This window comes from Manacus vitellinus, unplaced genomic scaffold (genome assembly GCF_001715985.3).
Source record: "Manacus vitellinus isolate BGI_N305 unplaced genomic scaffold, ASM171598v3 scaffold_17_pilon, whole genome shotgun sequence".
Lineage (NCBI taxonomy): Eukaryota > Metazoa > Chordata > Aves > Passeriformes > Pipridae > Manacus > Manacus vitellinus.
In genome coordinates, this window is record NW_021939256.1 from 2,226,296 (window position 1) to 2,243,995 (window position 17,700).

A 17,700-nucleotide genomic window follows, 5' to 3' on the forward strand; every position below is an offset into this window, starting at 1 on the left:
TCCTGACCATGCAGCCTGGAGCCCCCTGCATGCAGTGCATGACACAGTTCCTGGAATGTGGGCAGTACCGCCTGACCATTAATATATTTTGCTTTTATTTAGACAATGGTTACATAGAAGGGAAGGAACTTGACAATTTTTTTCATCACCTCCTGGAGAAATTGGGACCAGAAGTAAGTACCATGCTGTGTTAGTTGTGCATCAAGTCCAAGCGAAAAGGTTGTGCTGAGAGATGGTTTGTGTTTGTTGTTCCCTGATAGCTAACTTCCTTAGCAATCCAAAGGTAAAGAGCTTTTCTCTTGGCAACAAGGTGGCATTTAAGCAGGTACAATAAGTGCAGTCACCTGAGAAGTTTGATCCGTTGTTTTCAGCCCATCAGCTGCTGTCAGGGTGAGATCGCAGCTGGCACCAGCTGAAGGTGCTGGTTGGCAAGGTGGAGAGAAAGTAATTTACTGCCTCTGAATAGAAACAAACAAAAAAGTACCAGCGCACAGCCTGGAAGAGTGAGCAGGAGGGCAATGGTGATGATTTATTTATTCAAGCCTGTGCTGATTAGTTTTGTTAATGTGATAGGTTTCTTTCCAAGGTCAATTTTTAACAAATATACTGTCATTAATTTTAAATAGTGTTTAGGAACAAGGCTGTATTGCTACAAATGGCTAGAAGCCAAACAAGAGTCAGTTCAGTTGCTCTGAAGATCCAGACTTGGCTCTCAAGTGTTTCTGAGTTTCTGCCCCGGTTTCCTTTTCTATTTTTGACAGCATTTCCCCTCTCTCACTTTCTGCACCTCAGTACTAACAGAAGTTGCATGACAATTTAGAGGGGCTGGTTTCCTTAGATCCAGGTCATACATTGCCTATGAGTGTCACCATCAGTGAAGGAGAAATCCTTCCACTCAGGCCAGCACTCAGAAGCATGTGAAGAATATATTCATATTTTTGCTACACAACATGTGCCCAGATAGGAAGAGAAAAGGAGGAAACATCTTCCAAATGGAAGGAGAGGACGTGCCAAAAATGAGATAAAACAGTGATTAAACAATTCCTTTAAGCAAAAAGTAATTAACAAAAGAGAAAAGGTAGCTGATAAAAGGCATAAATTCATGAATATCAAGTGTAAAATCAGAATTGTACTTACAAGCCAATTAGTACTCTTGGATCTTAAGGCTACAGTTAAAAAACAGAAGTTGTGAATAATTTTTTCAAGCATGGTTTTGTTTAATTTGCAAGTAAATTTGGATTGAAATATTGGCAGTTTCTGCAGAAACATCTTTCAGAGAGTGGATGGTTAGATGAATAGATAGACTTCAAAGCAAATCAAAAAAGCTTCAACATTAAGCGCAAAGAAACATTAGGGACACAGAAAAACTGATTGAAGAGAAATTGAAAAGCTCATGATTGTTTACCCAGGAACAAAAGAAGAAATTGGGAGCTGCTAGTCTCGGGGCATTGAAACACCAACGCAAAGCACTCAAACAAAACCCAGTGACAGCAAACGTGAGATGTTGAAGGAGAGGCTTAAAATGAGGCTGCAGAGCTCAATGCTGGAGTGTGTTGCTGAAGCAAGGGACCTCCAAGTGGAGCTCTCTGGAGTGATCTGTAGATGGTGATAAAACTGAGGTTTAGCTGGGAATCTCATGCTGCAGGCAGCTTCCTAATGATGAGAGGTCAAGAAGAAACTCCAAGCCCCACTCTAGCCCATAGCATCCCTTGCACATCTCTTACATGAGATTTTGGGACAGCGTCGCACAACATCAGCTGGGTTGCAAACCTGGTGTATTACAGCAGTTTTTGTGGTCTTGCTGATATCAGTGTGAACTCTATCACATTGTGTTAGGTTGCACACAGAACTTGCAAAATGAGGGTGTTCTAGACATGAATTTTCTGCTTCAAGAAATCAATAATAGTTTTATTCGTTGTTAAAAGTCCCTGCTCAGATGACTCCAGCCTAACTCACAATCCTCATCCATCTTACATCTCCTTTGTTTCTGCTAAGTTTTGCCATTAAAAGAAATAGCTTAACACAAATTGAATGGAGAAAGCACCAACTCCCTCTCCTCCTATTAAACAGAAGAAACAGGCTAATTCTAGAAGATGGTGCTCACTAACTTTCAGGGTGCTCAAACAGGCTCTCAAGTGCTTTTGGTTTTCTTCCCTAGTTTTCCTGCTTATTTTTGGCAACATTTCCACTCTGGTAGTATTAGGGACAAAACTACCCAGCAGGCAGTTGCCAGTGCAGCCTGCCTTGGTGGCAGAAAACCCAAGGGGAGCTTTGTCCTGGGAGGCTGAGAACAGTCCTCTGCCCTCTCCCCTTGGTATGAGGATCACCTGTTGCACCAGATTAAACAAAGGTCTCTACTACCTTTGTACAATGAGTTTGTCTAACAACACTGAGGCATTTTTTGTCTTGTTCATGTGATTTATGTTGTACAGGCTTGTGGTTATAGCAGCAGGAGTAAAGGGTCCCCTCTGCACTGTTTTTGCCACCCTACAGAAAGAAAGTGTCCTTTGTGATAGAAGCAGTGAGCTGGGACTGAGCATCTCTCTGCTTTAGTGTTTGTTTTGACCTTTACTCATCTGGGCTTTAAATGTCTCTGTTTCCTTGCACAGTAAAAGGGGGAGACAGCAATACGCTGACATAACTTACAGATGTGTCACAAGGATTAATTAGTGACTGTGTCTGAAGTGCCACACAAGTGATAAATAATGTTATCAGCACTGGAAGTTGTCTCTGCTTGAATAGCAAGTGGCTTCATAATTATATTTTTTCAGCCTGCACTCTCTAAGCTGTTATTTTTCTTAATGACCACTGTAGTCTTTCAGCTCTGTTTTTCTTCACAACTGCTCTGCAGCATCCCCAGCTGACACTAAATGCCAGGGAATGGGAGCAGCTGGGAAAACAATGCAAAAAGGAGCCTGTTGGGAAGCTGAGAGGCACAGTTCTTTTTGACAACTCTGAGTGAGGAAAGAAATTTGAAATAGCCTCCAGTGAGGGAGGCTAATTCATTGCCTTTTGTTGAACCATCAAGAGTTATGAGGGCAGAAGAGAAAACTTTACAACAAAGGTAGACCTGTAGTACACCAATCTAAATCCCAGATGCTGCTTTCTGTCTCTTCTCGTCCAGCAATGGGTGATTGCTGGAGGCTTTTGGACAATGCACTTAACAACCTGCTTTAACTTTTGGTCAGCCCTGAAATGGTCAGACAGTTGGAATAGATGGTCATTGTAGATACCTTCCAACCCAAATATTCCAACCCATCCATTCCCAAGAAAATACCTTCAATTTCCAGGTGTGTGTTACATATCCATAAGTCTTCTGTGATTTATGACGCTGAAGTTTATATAAATTCTTCATCAGCTGGAAGGGCTTCTGTGATTTGGTTTGTTTGGGGAATACAAAGCAGAATCAAGGACAGTTCAGCCCCACCCCAGCATTTTTGCGAACTGCTGACATTTTCCATCTGCTGCTGTTATTACTCCTACATCTTCTCTCTAACCATTTGAGCCTCCAGCTTCCAACCTGTTGCTGCATGGCTTCTGTGAGCTGCCTGTGTTCTCTTCTGCTCGTTCATAAACCTCTTTCTTCTACATTATGGCCACCTCTTTCCATGCATCTTGTAAAAGTTTTTATACTGATGTGAAAGCTCAGTGGAAAGGTCAGTTTCTTTCAGCATTGAAGAACTGATTTTATTGGAACAGAGCCTCGGCATTTCTCTCTCGTATTAGTTTACATCTTTCTTTCCATATCAAGATCACTTAGTATCTTCCTTGCTTGCTCTTTTGTATATTTTTAATGAATCTCTGTGTATATTCTCATAATAATTAGATGAGTTTTGTAGATGAATGGTTATAAATTTGGGGGTTGGATTACTGAAAGTTTCCATAAAAACAATGATGTCTGGGCAGATATGAAGGGGAATGCACATTGATATTGGGTTTTCTCAGAAAGGTATTTCACTTTGCTCAAGTTATACTCGGATTAGACAGAAGATTTTCAGATGAAAGACAGTTGCCCTCGACTAACCGTAGATGCGTAAGAGACCACGTGGAAAAATTTCTGAAGCATAAATTTGATCGGACAAGACAGGTATTAGCCTGTTTATAATTCCTCTGCCCCAAACCCACATGGATAGTTGTGACTGGAAGGGACTGAAGTTAAGCTTTAGGACCTCACCCTGAACAGCCATGAAGGATTTGTCTTCGCATTTTACTTCCAAAGAAGAGGAGCAACCTCCAGGTACTCTTGCACATCATCCTTGCCTGCACACTGCATTGCCTATCTAAATAATGTGTTTAATTTAGTATGGTCAGGAATGCAGCAGCTAGCTGAACAAAGTTTAAAGGCCAAAATATCAGCCAGCCTCAAAGCCATCCAAAGCAGACTTCTTCTGTGTTTTACCATCCCAAGAGACCTAAAGTCTTTGATGACCAGCAAGTCAACAGCAAGAAGACCCCTAGCAGAAAGCATTCAGCTTTCATCCACATCTAGAATACTTCAGAGTTCTAACCTCGAGGCAATACTCTGGGCAATTTAGATACTTGGAAGGAGTGCTTTACTGTGAGGGTGGAGAGGCACTGAAACAGGTTGCCCAGAGAAGCTGTGGGTGTGCCGTCCCTGAAAGTGTTCAGGGCCTGGTCAGATGGGGCTTTGAGAAACCTAGACAAGTGGAAGGTGTCCCTGCCCATGGCAGGGGGGTTGGAACTAAATGATCTTTGTGGTCCCTTTCAACTCATACCATTCTATCATTCTAAATAATGCCAAATGCAGTTGTTTCTTTAGGTTGTGGGTTCTGTCAGCCCTAATTAACCTGAACAATTCCTATTCCTGTTCCTTCACATTAAGGCAGGGAAGTGCCTCGAAGTATCTCTAAATGCAAACTAAACATGCCTATGGTGAAAAAGAGACATGATGTGTTTTTGTTGGCCAAAAGCATGTCAGAAAACTTTCAGCCTAGTGGAAAAGACAGAACAAAGAACCTGTTCAAAGCCTAACCACAAAATTGTGATGGCACAAAGAAGGCTGTAGTAACCTTCTTTAGCTTTGTTAGATGCTGGTGTCTCCTATGTGAAAAATTCTTTCACACATTTGTGCTGATGAGAGCTAAAAAAGGAACCAAAACACAGTGCAGGATAACAGCATAAGTGCTTATCTACTGTAGCGTGCAGGATTACAGTAAATCCTAACCAAAATAGAGGGCCCAATTCTAAGGTGATAGCACTGCAGTTAAATAAGCGTGATTGACCCAAACGAGAAGTTAGCTCAGGAGCTGCAGGGTGATATCCCACACTCATGCAGTCTGTGCCAAGTACAGCTGCATGGGTGAAATGAAGTAATTCTTGTGATTTATTTTTTTCAATGCTATGGGATTTAAAGAAGAAATGTTTGGTAAAAAAAAAAAAAGATTTTCTCCTAAGGTCAAAGTTTACGTTACTGATGTTTCATCTGGTCTTTGCTGGCCTCCTGTCTGTACTGTGTGGCTTTTGGCATGGTAATAGTTGTTGAGGTTTTTTTTCCAACTATCCTTCTTGGCAGATACAATTTATTTTCATAGATCTTGTAGGAACTCGATATCTTTGGGACCATTGGTTTCTATCAAATTTGGCTGAAACATTAGAAGAAACGTTCTCAAGCCAGCATTTTCAGATTATTCCTTTTTTTTCCCCAAGAAACAGGCTATAATAGTCACTTAAATATAGTTTCTTCTTGTTTTTCATATGCTAATCAATATAGTGGCTTGCTTCAAAAAATCACATCAAGAAAGAAAAATAAATTTATTTATGACCAGACTATCGTGATCAGAAAGAGTTAAATTTCATCAAATAGGAAAGACTCCACAGTGCTCCATACATTCACTTTTTACCCCCCCCCCCTTAAGAAATGACTCATAGCTGTGTTTTCATCAAGGCAAGTTTTAATCAAGGCAATAAATTTCTTAAGGATCAAAACTTTAATTAGACAGCATGAGGCAAAGAGGCAACAATATTAGAGGAATGGGTTAACAAAGAAGACAGATTACAGCCATGTTTCTAAGCAATCATAACCAGCCATGACAAAGAAATTAAATGCTGTGGAAATTAAAAAAAATATGTGATCATGCCCTTTCCATGATTACAAACACTATTAAAAATCAGATTACTTTTGTGATGCTAAATACTTCTAAAGGGTTTTTGCAAAAGGGAAGACAAAGACTGAACAAGGAAAGGAAGGAGAAGAAAATTAATTTGATATGGCAACTTGAAACACAGAAGCTGTTCTCTGTAAAACTCTGTGGAAGAGCATCCGTAGTAAGAAATTTACTCCTTAACCCCGAGAAGTGTGTAAACAAAGTCACAGCAATATTTTAAAATGTGTGCTTTTGTGAGGATAAAAATGACATGGCCTTCTCCTCATTGTAAGAAGTAAGGATTTCTTTCCTGACTGGACACTGAGAACATGTACCAGCCCTTGGAAACCACACAGCATCCAGAAGCTCAGGGAGGTGCATGCACCAGGGAAAACAAGGATTTACAAGAAAGGCTTCCCAGTACAGACAGTGACTGGAAAGGATGCAACAGCATTCACTTGAACCCCCACAAAATGGGAAAGCTTTGCAAACATTTCAAACTGAGCGAGGATCTGCTGCTTGAGACTGGCAACATAACAAAGACAGCATTACCTCTGATGAAGAAAGCTGTGCTCAGCTATGGACATTTGCTTGCTGCAAAGCCATTTCCCTCTGTCCCAGCTCATAGAGACAGGAGGTGCAAATTTGTATCCTGCTATTTGCTATGTCATAGTTTAACCTCATTTGGCAGCTCAGCACTACACAGCCACTCATTTCCTAATGGAATGGGAGAGAGAATCAGAAGAGTAAAAGTGAGAAAACTTGTGGGTAAAGATAAAGACATTTTAATAGGTAAAGCAAAGCCCACAAGCAAAGCAAAACAAGGAATTCATTCACCACTTTCCATGGGCAGGCATATGTTCAGCCAGCTCCAGGAAAGCAAGATTCCATCAGGCCTTATGGTGACTTGGGAAGGCAAATACCATCACTCCAAACTCCTCCTTCCCCCAGATCTATATGCTGAACACAATGCCATATGGCATGGTATATCTCTTGGGTCAGTTGGGGTCAGGTGTCCCAGCCTCATCTCCTCCCAGTTCCTTGTGCATCCCCAGCCTCCTCACTGGTATGGTAGGGTGTGGAGCAGAAAAGGCCTTAGCCCCGTAAACACTGCTCAGCAATAACTATCTGGTACTTAAAATAAAATAATATATAATAATATAGTATATGCTATAAGTAAAATATAGAATAACATAATTTAATTATAAAATAATAAATATAAATACTATGTAGTAAAATGGAATATATATTTTAATATAGACTGAAATGTAATATATAGCAAAGTAACATCCCTACGTTATCAAGACTATTTCCAGCACAAATCCAAAACATACTAGCTACTATGAAGAAAATTAACTATATCCATCCAAAAACAGAGTTAAAAGGTGGTGTATTTGGTTTTTTTATTACCATAGTTCATAGCACTTGAATAAATGGAGAATGAGCCTGAGGCATTTGAAAGCATGGAGGTCTCCACATCTTGCTCTCCTGCTCCTGATTTTTCTTCCTCTATCAAAGGACTTGCCCTGATAGGGGAGGCAGGGAAATGTTTGTAGGACCCCAAAGGCAGAGAATAAGAAATCGAGCCTCCTGACCAGTGGCCTCCTTTTACATTTGGCCTCCCCTCAGCAACCTCATTGCAGGGTGGCTGAGGCAGTGAAGGGGCCCCTGTACCCCAAGTCTGGCTGGTGTCCCTGTGCAGCCCCTCACTGCCCTGCCATCCCAGCTCAGCCTCGGCCTCCATGCAGGTTGAGAGGTGCCCACTCCCACAGACAGCTATTTGCTGCATCCTTGCTCAGGGATTTGCCCTGCAGCAGCGGCATCAACTGTAATCTCTTATCTGTGAATAGTTATCTTGTCCTTATCAGGGACACCAGATTGTTGTCTGCACAAACTACCACTACTATTGAAAAAAATCTGTTTAATGCATTTATGAGTGTAGTCAGTTGCTATACCTACAATGCTTAAAAAAAATTCAATGTTCCCCATAATATCTCTCTTTATTTTTCCACTGGCTTTACTTACTATTTGTCCATATCCTTTCTTCTGAGCAGAGCTTGAAGACCCAGCTGGGGTGCTTACTTCTGAAGCCTTCTTAGGGCTCACAGAACATTGCACCTGTAAAAATAATATCAGGGACAACATATTTGGCTAGTAGAATTCTGCCTTGGCTCTATAAATCCTGAAATATTGAATAGACAGTGCCTTGGCCCAAAAACTTTTCTCTTGTTTCTGGAGCACACTCTTGTCTAAGCATGAAGATCCTGCTGAACCACTCACAAGTTTCCCAAATGTCTCCTCCTTGCTGTAGCAATGCCTCAGCACTGATTTGAAACCAAAACAATACCTGAAGAAAATCTGAACAAGCCAGAGAATTCGACTTACTCCCTAAGACTTCAGGGAGGGACTGGCAACTCCAGCCATCTGCCCCACTGTCCCAGCTCTGCCCTGCAGCATGCCCAGGCTGTTCCTCTACAGGCTGCAGACGTCCAAAATCAGATTACAGAGTCAGCAAGTAGATCAGAAGTCTGCAATTCATGTCCTTGCTTGGGCAAGGGGAACAAATCATGTAGACTGGGGGATTTTTCCAGCCTTTTAAATGTTTTTTGGAATAGAAAAACAATCAGAACAAGCTACAGGTCTGCACCACCAGTAGGTCGGCCTTGGAGACCAAGTCTCCCAGTCTTGGTTTCTGTAAGTGCTATGTCTTACTTGATCTATTTTTTTTATTATTATTTATTTTTAATCTTCTGAGTTTGGGATTTTTGCTTACCATAAAGGTCACCTTTGAAACCCAATTGTCATAACCCAAGATGTATCATTCTTGGTGTAAAACTTTGTGATATACAAATAATTTTGCCTTGAGCATGTATCTTGGGAAAGCCAGATTGTGCGGTATCTTTAATTCTTTGTGAGTAAAGGTTGGGGTTTGGTAGATCTATTACCACTTCTGTTCCATGAGTAGAATATTTATGAACAGAGAGTGATTGACCAAATTGAAAAATCTACTGTAGTGTAACCCCATGGACTAAAAGCTCACAGAGCTGTGTAAATATTGTAAGTATTCTAGACATTTACTTGATATATCCCATAGTTTAAATCAGTTTATAAAAAAAAAGAGGCTGTCCTATTTTTTCGCAGAAAACAGTGTTCCTGCCACAGAAAGCTCAATGAGGTGGTGGTGAAGAGCTGACACGAAGTTGAGCAATAAGCTTTCTTAACAAATGACTAATCTGAACTCCACAGCACACTTTTCAAATATCAGCTATGATTATTGTTTCAGAAATAAGTTATCCTACTGGGCACGGAGGAGGATAATTTCAGAGTACTTTGCAAGCCAATTGAAGTTGGCAGCTGATAGGCTTGCCTAACTCCTGGGAGGTGTCTCAAAGAGTGCAGGTGCTGTCAGAAGGCAATTTAAATAGCATGAGGGCAAGTTATAATGCCAAGGAGAAAGAATACCATGTGTGTGTGTTCAGTAATTTGCTGTGCCCACCATACCCGAGCTGGGGGGCCAGCAGTGAGCACCAGCTGGGCTTTATAGCCACCACCACGGGAAAGGAGGAACCTGCAGCCATGCCCTAGGACACACTCAAGGGCAACAGCAGGCCCCAGGAGTAGGACTGTCACCTTGGGCACATCCCTGTGGGATCACTCCTGGGTGTTTCGTCCCCAGACTAGGAGATGCCAGCCCTTGGTGTTGTACCCCAAGGATGCGACCAAGGGCTGCATTGCATGGAGCTATACACAGAGTAAATTTGAGAAAGTGACTCATGGTCTTGTGTCACAACAATAAGAAAGGGAGTGTACAACCTGATGGAGATTCAATAGCAGCTGGAAAGGATGAGAAACTGGGTTAGAAGACCCAGGAAGGCACAGCTGTAGTCCTAAATCCAGCTGGATGCAGAGATGATAAAATCTTTGAGGGACTTTTTTCAGGGGTTGGGAAGAAGTTAATTTATTGTCTTGTAAAAATTGCTACAAAAGTATGCTAAGAGCCAATCTGGGTTATCCTCCTCACTTCTTTTCCTCCCCTCCCAGTCAGGGCTACCTCCCACAGGATGGGAGAGAAGCCAGGACCCCACTCAGTGTGGGTGCAGAGGTAAACATAGGACTTTATTAATTGCTTGGGTGAGATTAATTAGGAGAGCTTCCCAGCCCAGTCACAAAGCTCGTATGACCAGAAGCTTTTTTTATAGTGGGGAAATTGTACTTTGTGTAGTCCAGTCAGACAGGGGATCCTCATTGCTGCTGCTAAAGAAACCGTGCCTGATGAACCTAAGCATTGTATTTCACCTGTCACAGTGAAGTCTGTCAAAACCTGACAAGTCCCGAAAACTCCCCACTATGTATAAACCGATTATGGGATTGAGCTGATGCAAAGGGAATGTCAATTACTTGAAATTCTATGCTACTAACCCAGGAACACTGACAGAGCTTGATGTCAGGTCTTAAACCATTTGACAGGTAATAATAAGCAACAATCTAGCTCCATTGACACCTTTCAAGGCTGGTGATCTAATGAACTAAAGATGTCATTCAAAGATAAGGATATCTTCCTGAAAAGCACGAGTTGAAAACAAGCAGGATGAAAACTGCTGTAAAACACACTTGAGCAAAACCAAACCTCAGTGTTATAATGGGAACAGTTGGCTAAAAAAGCAGGTGTCACTGAAATATTTTGGGGTCTCCAAACACTGATCTTCCAGCTGAATGCTTAGTTGCTACAAAGCTATGCATAGGACTCATTTCCAAAAAGCCATCCACAATGGTGTGTTTGTGGGCATTTAAAAGCATTACCCCCCAACTGTAAGGATAAAATGATCCTGGAGGCTATCTGTGAGTGGGGAGAGATTTCCTCCTGGAGACTCTTCTAGTGCCCTCAGCAATTTCCATGTGCATGTTGTTTTCTCTGTGGCAGAACACCATCACAGAAGAAAAAGTTCAGAGGATGAAGGAGCAATTCATGTCTGTCTACAATGTCACCACAGATGGACGCTTGAAAATCCAGGAGGTATCTCTGCCCAACCCCAGCTCAGGATTTCTTTTATAGAAGGATGGAGAATTAGAACAGACATTTTATAGGGTCTGTAGCAATAGGACGAGAGGTAATGGTTTTAAATTGAAAGAGGGTAGATTAAGACTAGATATAAGGAAAACTTTTTTTTTATGAGGGTGATGAAACACTGCAACAGGTTGACCAGAAAGGTGTGGATGCCCCATCCCTGGAAACATCAAAGGTCAGGTTGGACAGGTCTCTGAGCAACCTGATCTGGTTGAAGATGTCCCTGCCCACAGAGAGGGAATTGGATTAGATGACTTGTAAAAGTCCATTCCAACCCATACCATTCTATGATTAGGACCTATAGCAGACTTGGGAGATTGGGAAGATAGAGCCTGTGTGGGGAGGAGGTGAGTCATGGAGTACTATATTAGCCAGATGTCTTGGTCTGGAGTTTATTTCCAAGGGAGAAACACGTCCAACTTACATTTCCCATACTATGTCAGAAGCCACCCCAGTTTTTTCTTTTCATTACTTTCTTGGTGTGGGTTTGTTTTGTTGTGGGGGGTTTTTTAATGCTTTTTTTCCAGCTTGCCAATATGATCTTGCCGGATGATGAGAACTTTCTACTGCTTTTCCGACGGGAAACTCCCTTGGACAACAGCGTGGAATTCATGCGGGTCTGTATCTCCACATTGCCTCTTCCCTTGCACACTAACAGCTTCTTCAATACCAACTCTTCTGCCCACTGCAGAACACAGTATGGGAAATAGATGGATATTTTGGAAGCAAAATACATTCTGATCTGTTCAGGTAGAGAAGACTGTACATTATTCATACCAGCAAAACAGAGATGTCGTAGCTAGGACTGGACCAAGGGTACTCATTACACTTCGCGAATGCTCTCAGCCAGGTATCAGTCATGCCACCAGAGACAAAACCTCCCCACTGATAAATCCACCCCTGTTGGGAGCTATGGCAAAGCCACAGCTTTGCCTCATCTGTGGCACAGCAGAGACCAAGAAGGCAGACCAGGCACATTTTAAGGCATCGTTTCATCCTGAAACAGTAACCTGTCAGGGCATGGAGTGGAAACCTCCATAAACTGGGTCAAGTGAGGAGCGCAAACCCATATAACCTTGCCCAATCTCCCTCCAATCTCTGTCTCTAAGTATCCCAGCACAGAATTTCAATTTTTCCAAGACTGCTTGCAGTTACTTTTATTTCACATGCGAACTGGAAGCTTCTGTGGATCAATGGCCAGTTGTGTATGGCCTTGACTTTTACTCAGGGCAATAAAAGAAGCTGCATGTACAAATTAGGTAAGAAATGCAGAGCAGTTTCTTAGTTTTTTCTTCCTTTTATAGACAGTGTGTCTGCATTAAACATGTGATAGCAGCATGTCACATTTTTAATGCACCCAAGTGTGACTAAAAGCTATTGTGTGAAAAGTTTATTGTATTTCATGTACAATTAATTATATGTTGGATAATGCAACAGCTTGCTCATTATGGAAGTTCTGATTTGAATTTTTACAATCTATCACTCGAGCAGATGATTAACTGCAATATTTACATGATTGTACCAATTTATCCCCGTTCAGATCTGGCGCAGTTATGATGCTGACAGCAGTGGATTTATTTCAGCTGGTGAGCTCAAAGTAAGTTATTCTAGCAAATCTCTGTAGGCTTGATCTACAGCTCACTGATGTCAATGGGAGCCTTTCTGTCAGTTTTACCAATTCTCTGCCTTTTTGTGTGGTTGACAAATGATTGTTAATAACGAGATTGTTAATAGTGAGTTGAAGGACTCACGCCTTTTGGCATGGTCTCAGGGACCCTGCAGGAGGGAGGATGCTCTGCTCTTGCCCTTGATGTCTTGCCTTGTCCCATGTCCCCGCTTGTCTCGGTGACACTGAGGCACCCAATGAGCCCCACAAACGTTGCCTTGCCTTGGCCTCTCCCAGCTAAACAGAGCCAAACCATTGTATTTTATTAATGGGATTTCTTCACAATCTCTTCCTGAGCCTGCAGATTTTCTGAACACTGATTTCTCATTAAAGCTCAGGCTGTTGAGACAAGAGACTGTTCAGATACAGTAACTCAAACACTTTGAGTCGTCTGGGCACAAAAGTCCATCCCTGGGCTGCAGACCATGTGCTGAAGTCTCAGTGCATGGCTTCAGTCTGTGCCCCAGTAAAGATATAAGAGGATGTTTAAGTGTTTTGCTGAAAAGAAAATATTTTGATTTGACATCAGTTAGCAAATATTGAAGGATTGATGTCATTTTTTGCTTATTTTATGAGTTAATTAATGATTCATTCCAGTATGCATTCTCTGGGGAAATTTTTTTATTTTCTAATTTATTTGAAAAAATATGTTTCATCTAAAAAAAATTTGAACTTTGTGAAACTGAAGACACTACTACTAAGCAGCAATGTGAAACTAAATTCATGTAACTCTGCTGGATTTGAATTGAATTTGTTACTGTTATTTCTTGAATTTACTCTAAAGAGTAAAATTTGTCTCTTTCTTACTAAAGGATTTCCTGCGAGATCTCTTTTTGCAGCATAACAAGACGGTTGCTGAAGTAAAGCTGGAAGAATATACTGATACCATGGTAAGAAAAGATAGTATTAATATTGTTTAGATTAGAGTACTGACTAAAAATCTTCAGGGTCAATGTCTACAGGGCCATAAAAGCCCTCTTAAAAGGTGTACCACAGAATCCTTTGGGAAGTTAACACATGCTACAGCTAACAGTTCTTTACACTAGACATCAGCTGTGAAAGCATTTCAAACACTTTTGGTTTAAGTTGAACTATTCCTATGAGAAAACAGCTCGACTCTATGCCAAAGCAAACTGAGCTCTAAACTCCTTTAAAAATAGGTGAGGCACATCTTCTTCAGGACATGTTCAGCCACAGCTAGATTTATAGCTCATTCACTCCCTCCTTCCCTTCCTCCTTCCTAGCAAATCCTTTTGCTTCCAAGATGAGCAGATATCTGGCTTTTCTGCTCCACGAAGCCCAGCAAGCCTTGCTGGCTCCCTGCTGCTTCCCTGAAAGACTGGGAGGTTGAATGTTTCAATTCTTCCCCTGCCTTATCACAATACAGCTTTTATACTGCAATCAACAGTGTATTATTTGGTGTAAGTTTAGCATCAGTCACCTGGATTTCAGAGCAACTTATTATATCTAAACATCTAAAAGCAAGAAAAAAAGGGAAAACAAATCTCATTTCTGATGTCATTCTCAAGGGTATTATTTGAATTCCACTAGCAGACATCTATCACTGAAATTTTTTAAATTACTTTCAGATGGGACTGCCTTGTTTCTTGGCAAAAAAATCTGTGTTTGTACCTAAAAACTGGCTTGGTATGCAAGCAAAGAAGGAGCTGCCCACATATTTTGCAATACCATGTTATGTATGCATGATGCGTCTCTGTCTAGAAATGTGACCCTTTAGAGCAATGTGAAAAACTGTGCCATTACAGAAGAGCATAGATTTTTTTTCTTTCATATTTATAAGACAGTGAAAGGAGAGGAATGCTAGCTACAGAAATTATTTTCCAACTGGCAGAACCTAAAAACAATAAAATCCCAGGAGTTACAGCTAGAAGAAAAATCTTCCTGGTAGCATCTGCAGGTAGCAAATAGGTTTCATGCTGCTCCATTGAGGTTTCTGTTCCTGGTGGTTAATCTCTGATCAAGTGCTGGGAAATAGGTGATCTGAAGCTTGTGGACAGTGGGTGGTTTATTTCCTCCAACTCGTTGCCCTTTCCCTTAATTTCCCAAGAAAGATCTGTGATTCTACTGCCCTAACGCACCTGGGTATCAATGCAGCCCAGGGCTCAGAGCCAGGAGGTCTGGTTTCTATTTCCATGTTTTTTTATAGATTGGCTTTGTATCTTTGGAGAGGCAGTTTAGTTTCTACATCAAAAGATAAGATCTGATATGGGAAAAGGGATGCTTTGTATATCTGGGGAAATCTATGATCTGAAATGCAAATCTGACTCCTGAGGACAAAGGTTTGCAAAGCTGCAATGCCAAAAGAATCAGGGATGTTGATGGTTATTAGAAAATTAAGATATGGCAGATGATTATTTTTATCTTGCAATTCTTTTCTCTAAACTGAAGGTCAAGGATGTTTATAAACACACCTGATCCCAAAAGCTAAGGCAGGGTGTGAAATTACCACATGTAATCGCCTTGTGATATTCTATAGTAAAATAGAGGATATAAATTCTGTACCTCATAACAAAGTATCCACATGGGCAGTATCTCTACCTTATCAGATAAATTGCGTGAAGTGATTGAGTGAGAATGTATCTGAAGCAGAAAGGCAAAATTCCAATGAGGGAAGAAAGATTCAGCCTTGCATTTGTGGGCTGTATAAAGAGGGAGAAATAACTCAAGGAGCAAAGGTACAATGTCAAGGCCCAGGGCAAGACAGCTCTTTGCTTTCTCTCTCTGCTTTCCACGTGGAGTGAGGAGTCCCACTGGGACTCTGCCACCATCACCACTGTTTAGGAAAAAGGGAACAGTGGCCCTTCCATTTTATTCCTGAAGCTTTCAGTCTTTCTGTTGTATCTTTAGCAACCAGCAGCACCAATTCCTTTACTGCACAGTGGACAGACATATTTCCCTCCACTATGGCTTTGCTTCCAGCCTTTTATCTGCTTTGAGCACAAAGTCCTTGGGACAAGGACCTGTTTCTGCTGAACCCAACTACAGGGTCTCTCAGGGTGGCCCATCTATCCAGCTCAGGGCTTTCAAGTGCCACTGTAATAATACTCTGTTAAAATAAGCCATGTCTCTAGGAGCTGTAAATCCATCTGTCTCCACAGGAATTTACAGATCTCTGCCCTTTTTTCTGTACACACACAGCTGGCTGCATGCATCTTAAGCAGCTACTGATATACTGAGTGGACCCTAGAGCCTTCTGGAGATAGCGATAAAGAGAAAAATGCAAACTATCATTTTAAAGAAAGTAGCCCAGGCATGAGAAAAAAAAAAAAAAAAGGCTGCATTTTATGGTTCTGTGCTGGATATTTGCAGCTTAGAAGCAGTACAAGCAGATATCATACTAACCAGGACATGCTAAATTCTTGCCCCTTATGCTGCTATGAATAATCATATACCACATTAAGAAAAAAAAAAGTCTGAGAAGAAAGTATTTCTTCTGGAAGAGATTGGTCATCTCTGGAAAGGAGCATCACTTTATCAGATTGTTTAGCAGTTGTTTCTTAAGGAGCAGTAAAGCCACTGGGGAAAGTCACGAAGGAAGAATATTTGAGTTCCGAAGACTCTTCACGGGGGAATTAAAGTGGCAACTTTGTGCTGAGGAAGCCCCTTTGTAGGCATAGTTCTTTTTTTTTTCATGCTTACATAGATATGTGTTTGTATTAATAGTCATCAAGTGTGTATGAATAATCATTTGCATGCACATACTTGCATGAGAAGATACATAATCATGTGCAGTTCTGAGTCCCTGAAAACAATCTGTAGGTTTATTGCTACAGACGATGAAGAAATGAGGCTGCACATACCATGATTCAATCTTCGGGATTCTCTGCAGAGCCCTCTCCTCATTCCCCCTCCATTAGGGTTCCTTTGGCAAACAGCACCTGGTGCTGTCATCCAGCCAACCAGAATCCACAGGACCCTTTGCAAACCCGGTGTTTGATTCACACACTCCTTCTCAGCTCCAAGGCCGAAACACTCCTCTCTGATTCCAACCAACTGAATGCAGGTGCCTCTGGCCTAACTTGTTCCCAGAATTGCCTTCCCATGGGCACAGACTGAGAGCTGCTGGCAGAGAACAAGTGCTTGGAGGTTGAATCAAAGCCTTGTATTACTCTGAGCCTCATGAGAAGAGGCCCCAGGGCATCCTGCGATGTGTGCTCCAGGAGACACAGTGAGCAGCTGAAAATGGAGGTTTTTAAGAGCATGGTGGGAATTTTCTGCCTTCCTGAATTAACACAAGCCAGAGAAATGAAAACTTGTCCCCTTTGTGCTTCACGATGAGAAGACTGTGGAGGATCATGGTGGAACAACCTTTTCCAATCCCTCCCCACCTCCCCTCAACCCCCCAAGTCAAGCTATTAGTAGGCTTCTGTGTCCTAGTGAAGTTTCAGCCCATGAATACTCATCTCACACATGCATTTGACAACATTTTGTTGTGAGTTACAGCTTCTTTACCTGTGCATGCACCACAACAATGTACTTCATAGAATACTGTAAATGATGGAATAGAAACTAGATTTAAGATATAGTTTCTGATGAAATTAAGTATTCATCATTTTTTTTCTTCTGTAAAAGCAAAATTTTCACTCAGTTTTTGTATCTTGGCATATGTCATTACCTTGTTCATAGAAACCCTGACAGTTCACAGCTTCCCAGATAGCAGCATGTTACTTCTGGTTTTGTAACCTCAATGCCTACAAATTCTATGAAGGACAAGCTCATTACTGAGGCAAACTTCAGCAAATTAAGTTACATATTCTCCTGAAGCAGTCACATATGCAACACTGACATTCACTTTTTGCATTGCCTTATGTTGATAATGTCAGACTGAGCATAAAAAAAGTCCT

At 41.4% G+C, this 17,700-nt stretch overlaps 1 protein-coding gene across 1 annotated transcript in view; it reads left to right on the forward strand.

Annotated features, from left to right (window-relative positions):
* Positions 1-8: 8 nt before the first annotated feature.
* Positions 9-17,700, forward strand: part of SCGN (secretagogin, EF-hand calcium binding protein) — a 28,522-nt gene continuing 10,830 nt past the window's right edge. Inside the window, exons 1-5 of the mRNA XM_029958888.1 lie at positions 9-173; positions 11,026-11,118; positions 11,697-11,786; positions 12,710-12,766; positions 13,648-13,725. Of these exons, the coding sequence (XP_029814748.1) occupies positions 9-173; positions 11,026-11,118; positions 11,697-11,786; positions 12,710-12,766; positions 13,648-13,725 (483 nt within the window). The remainder of the gene's footprint in view (positions 174-11,025; positions 11,119-11,696; positions 11,787-12,709; positions 12,767-13,647; positions 13,726-17,700) is intronic.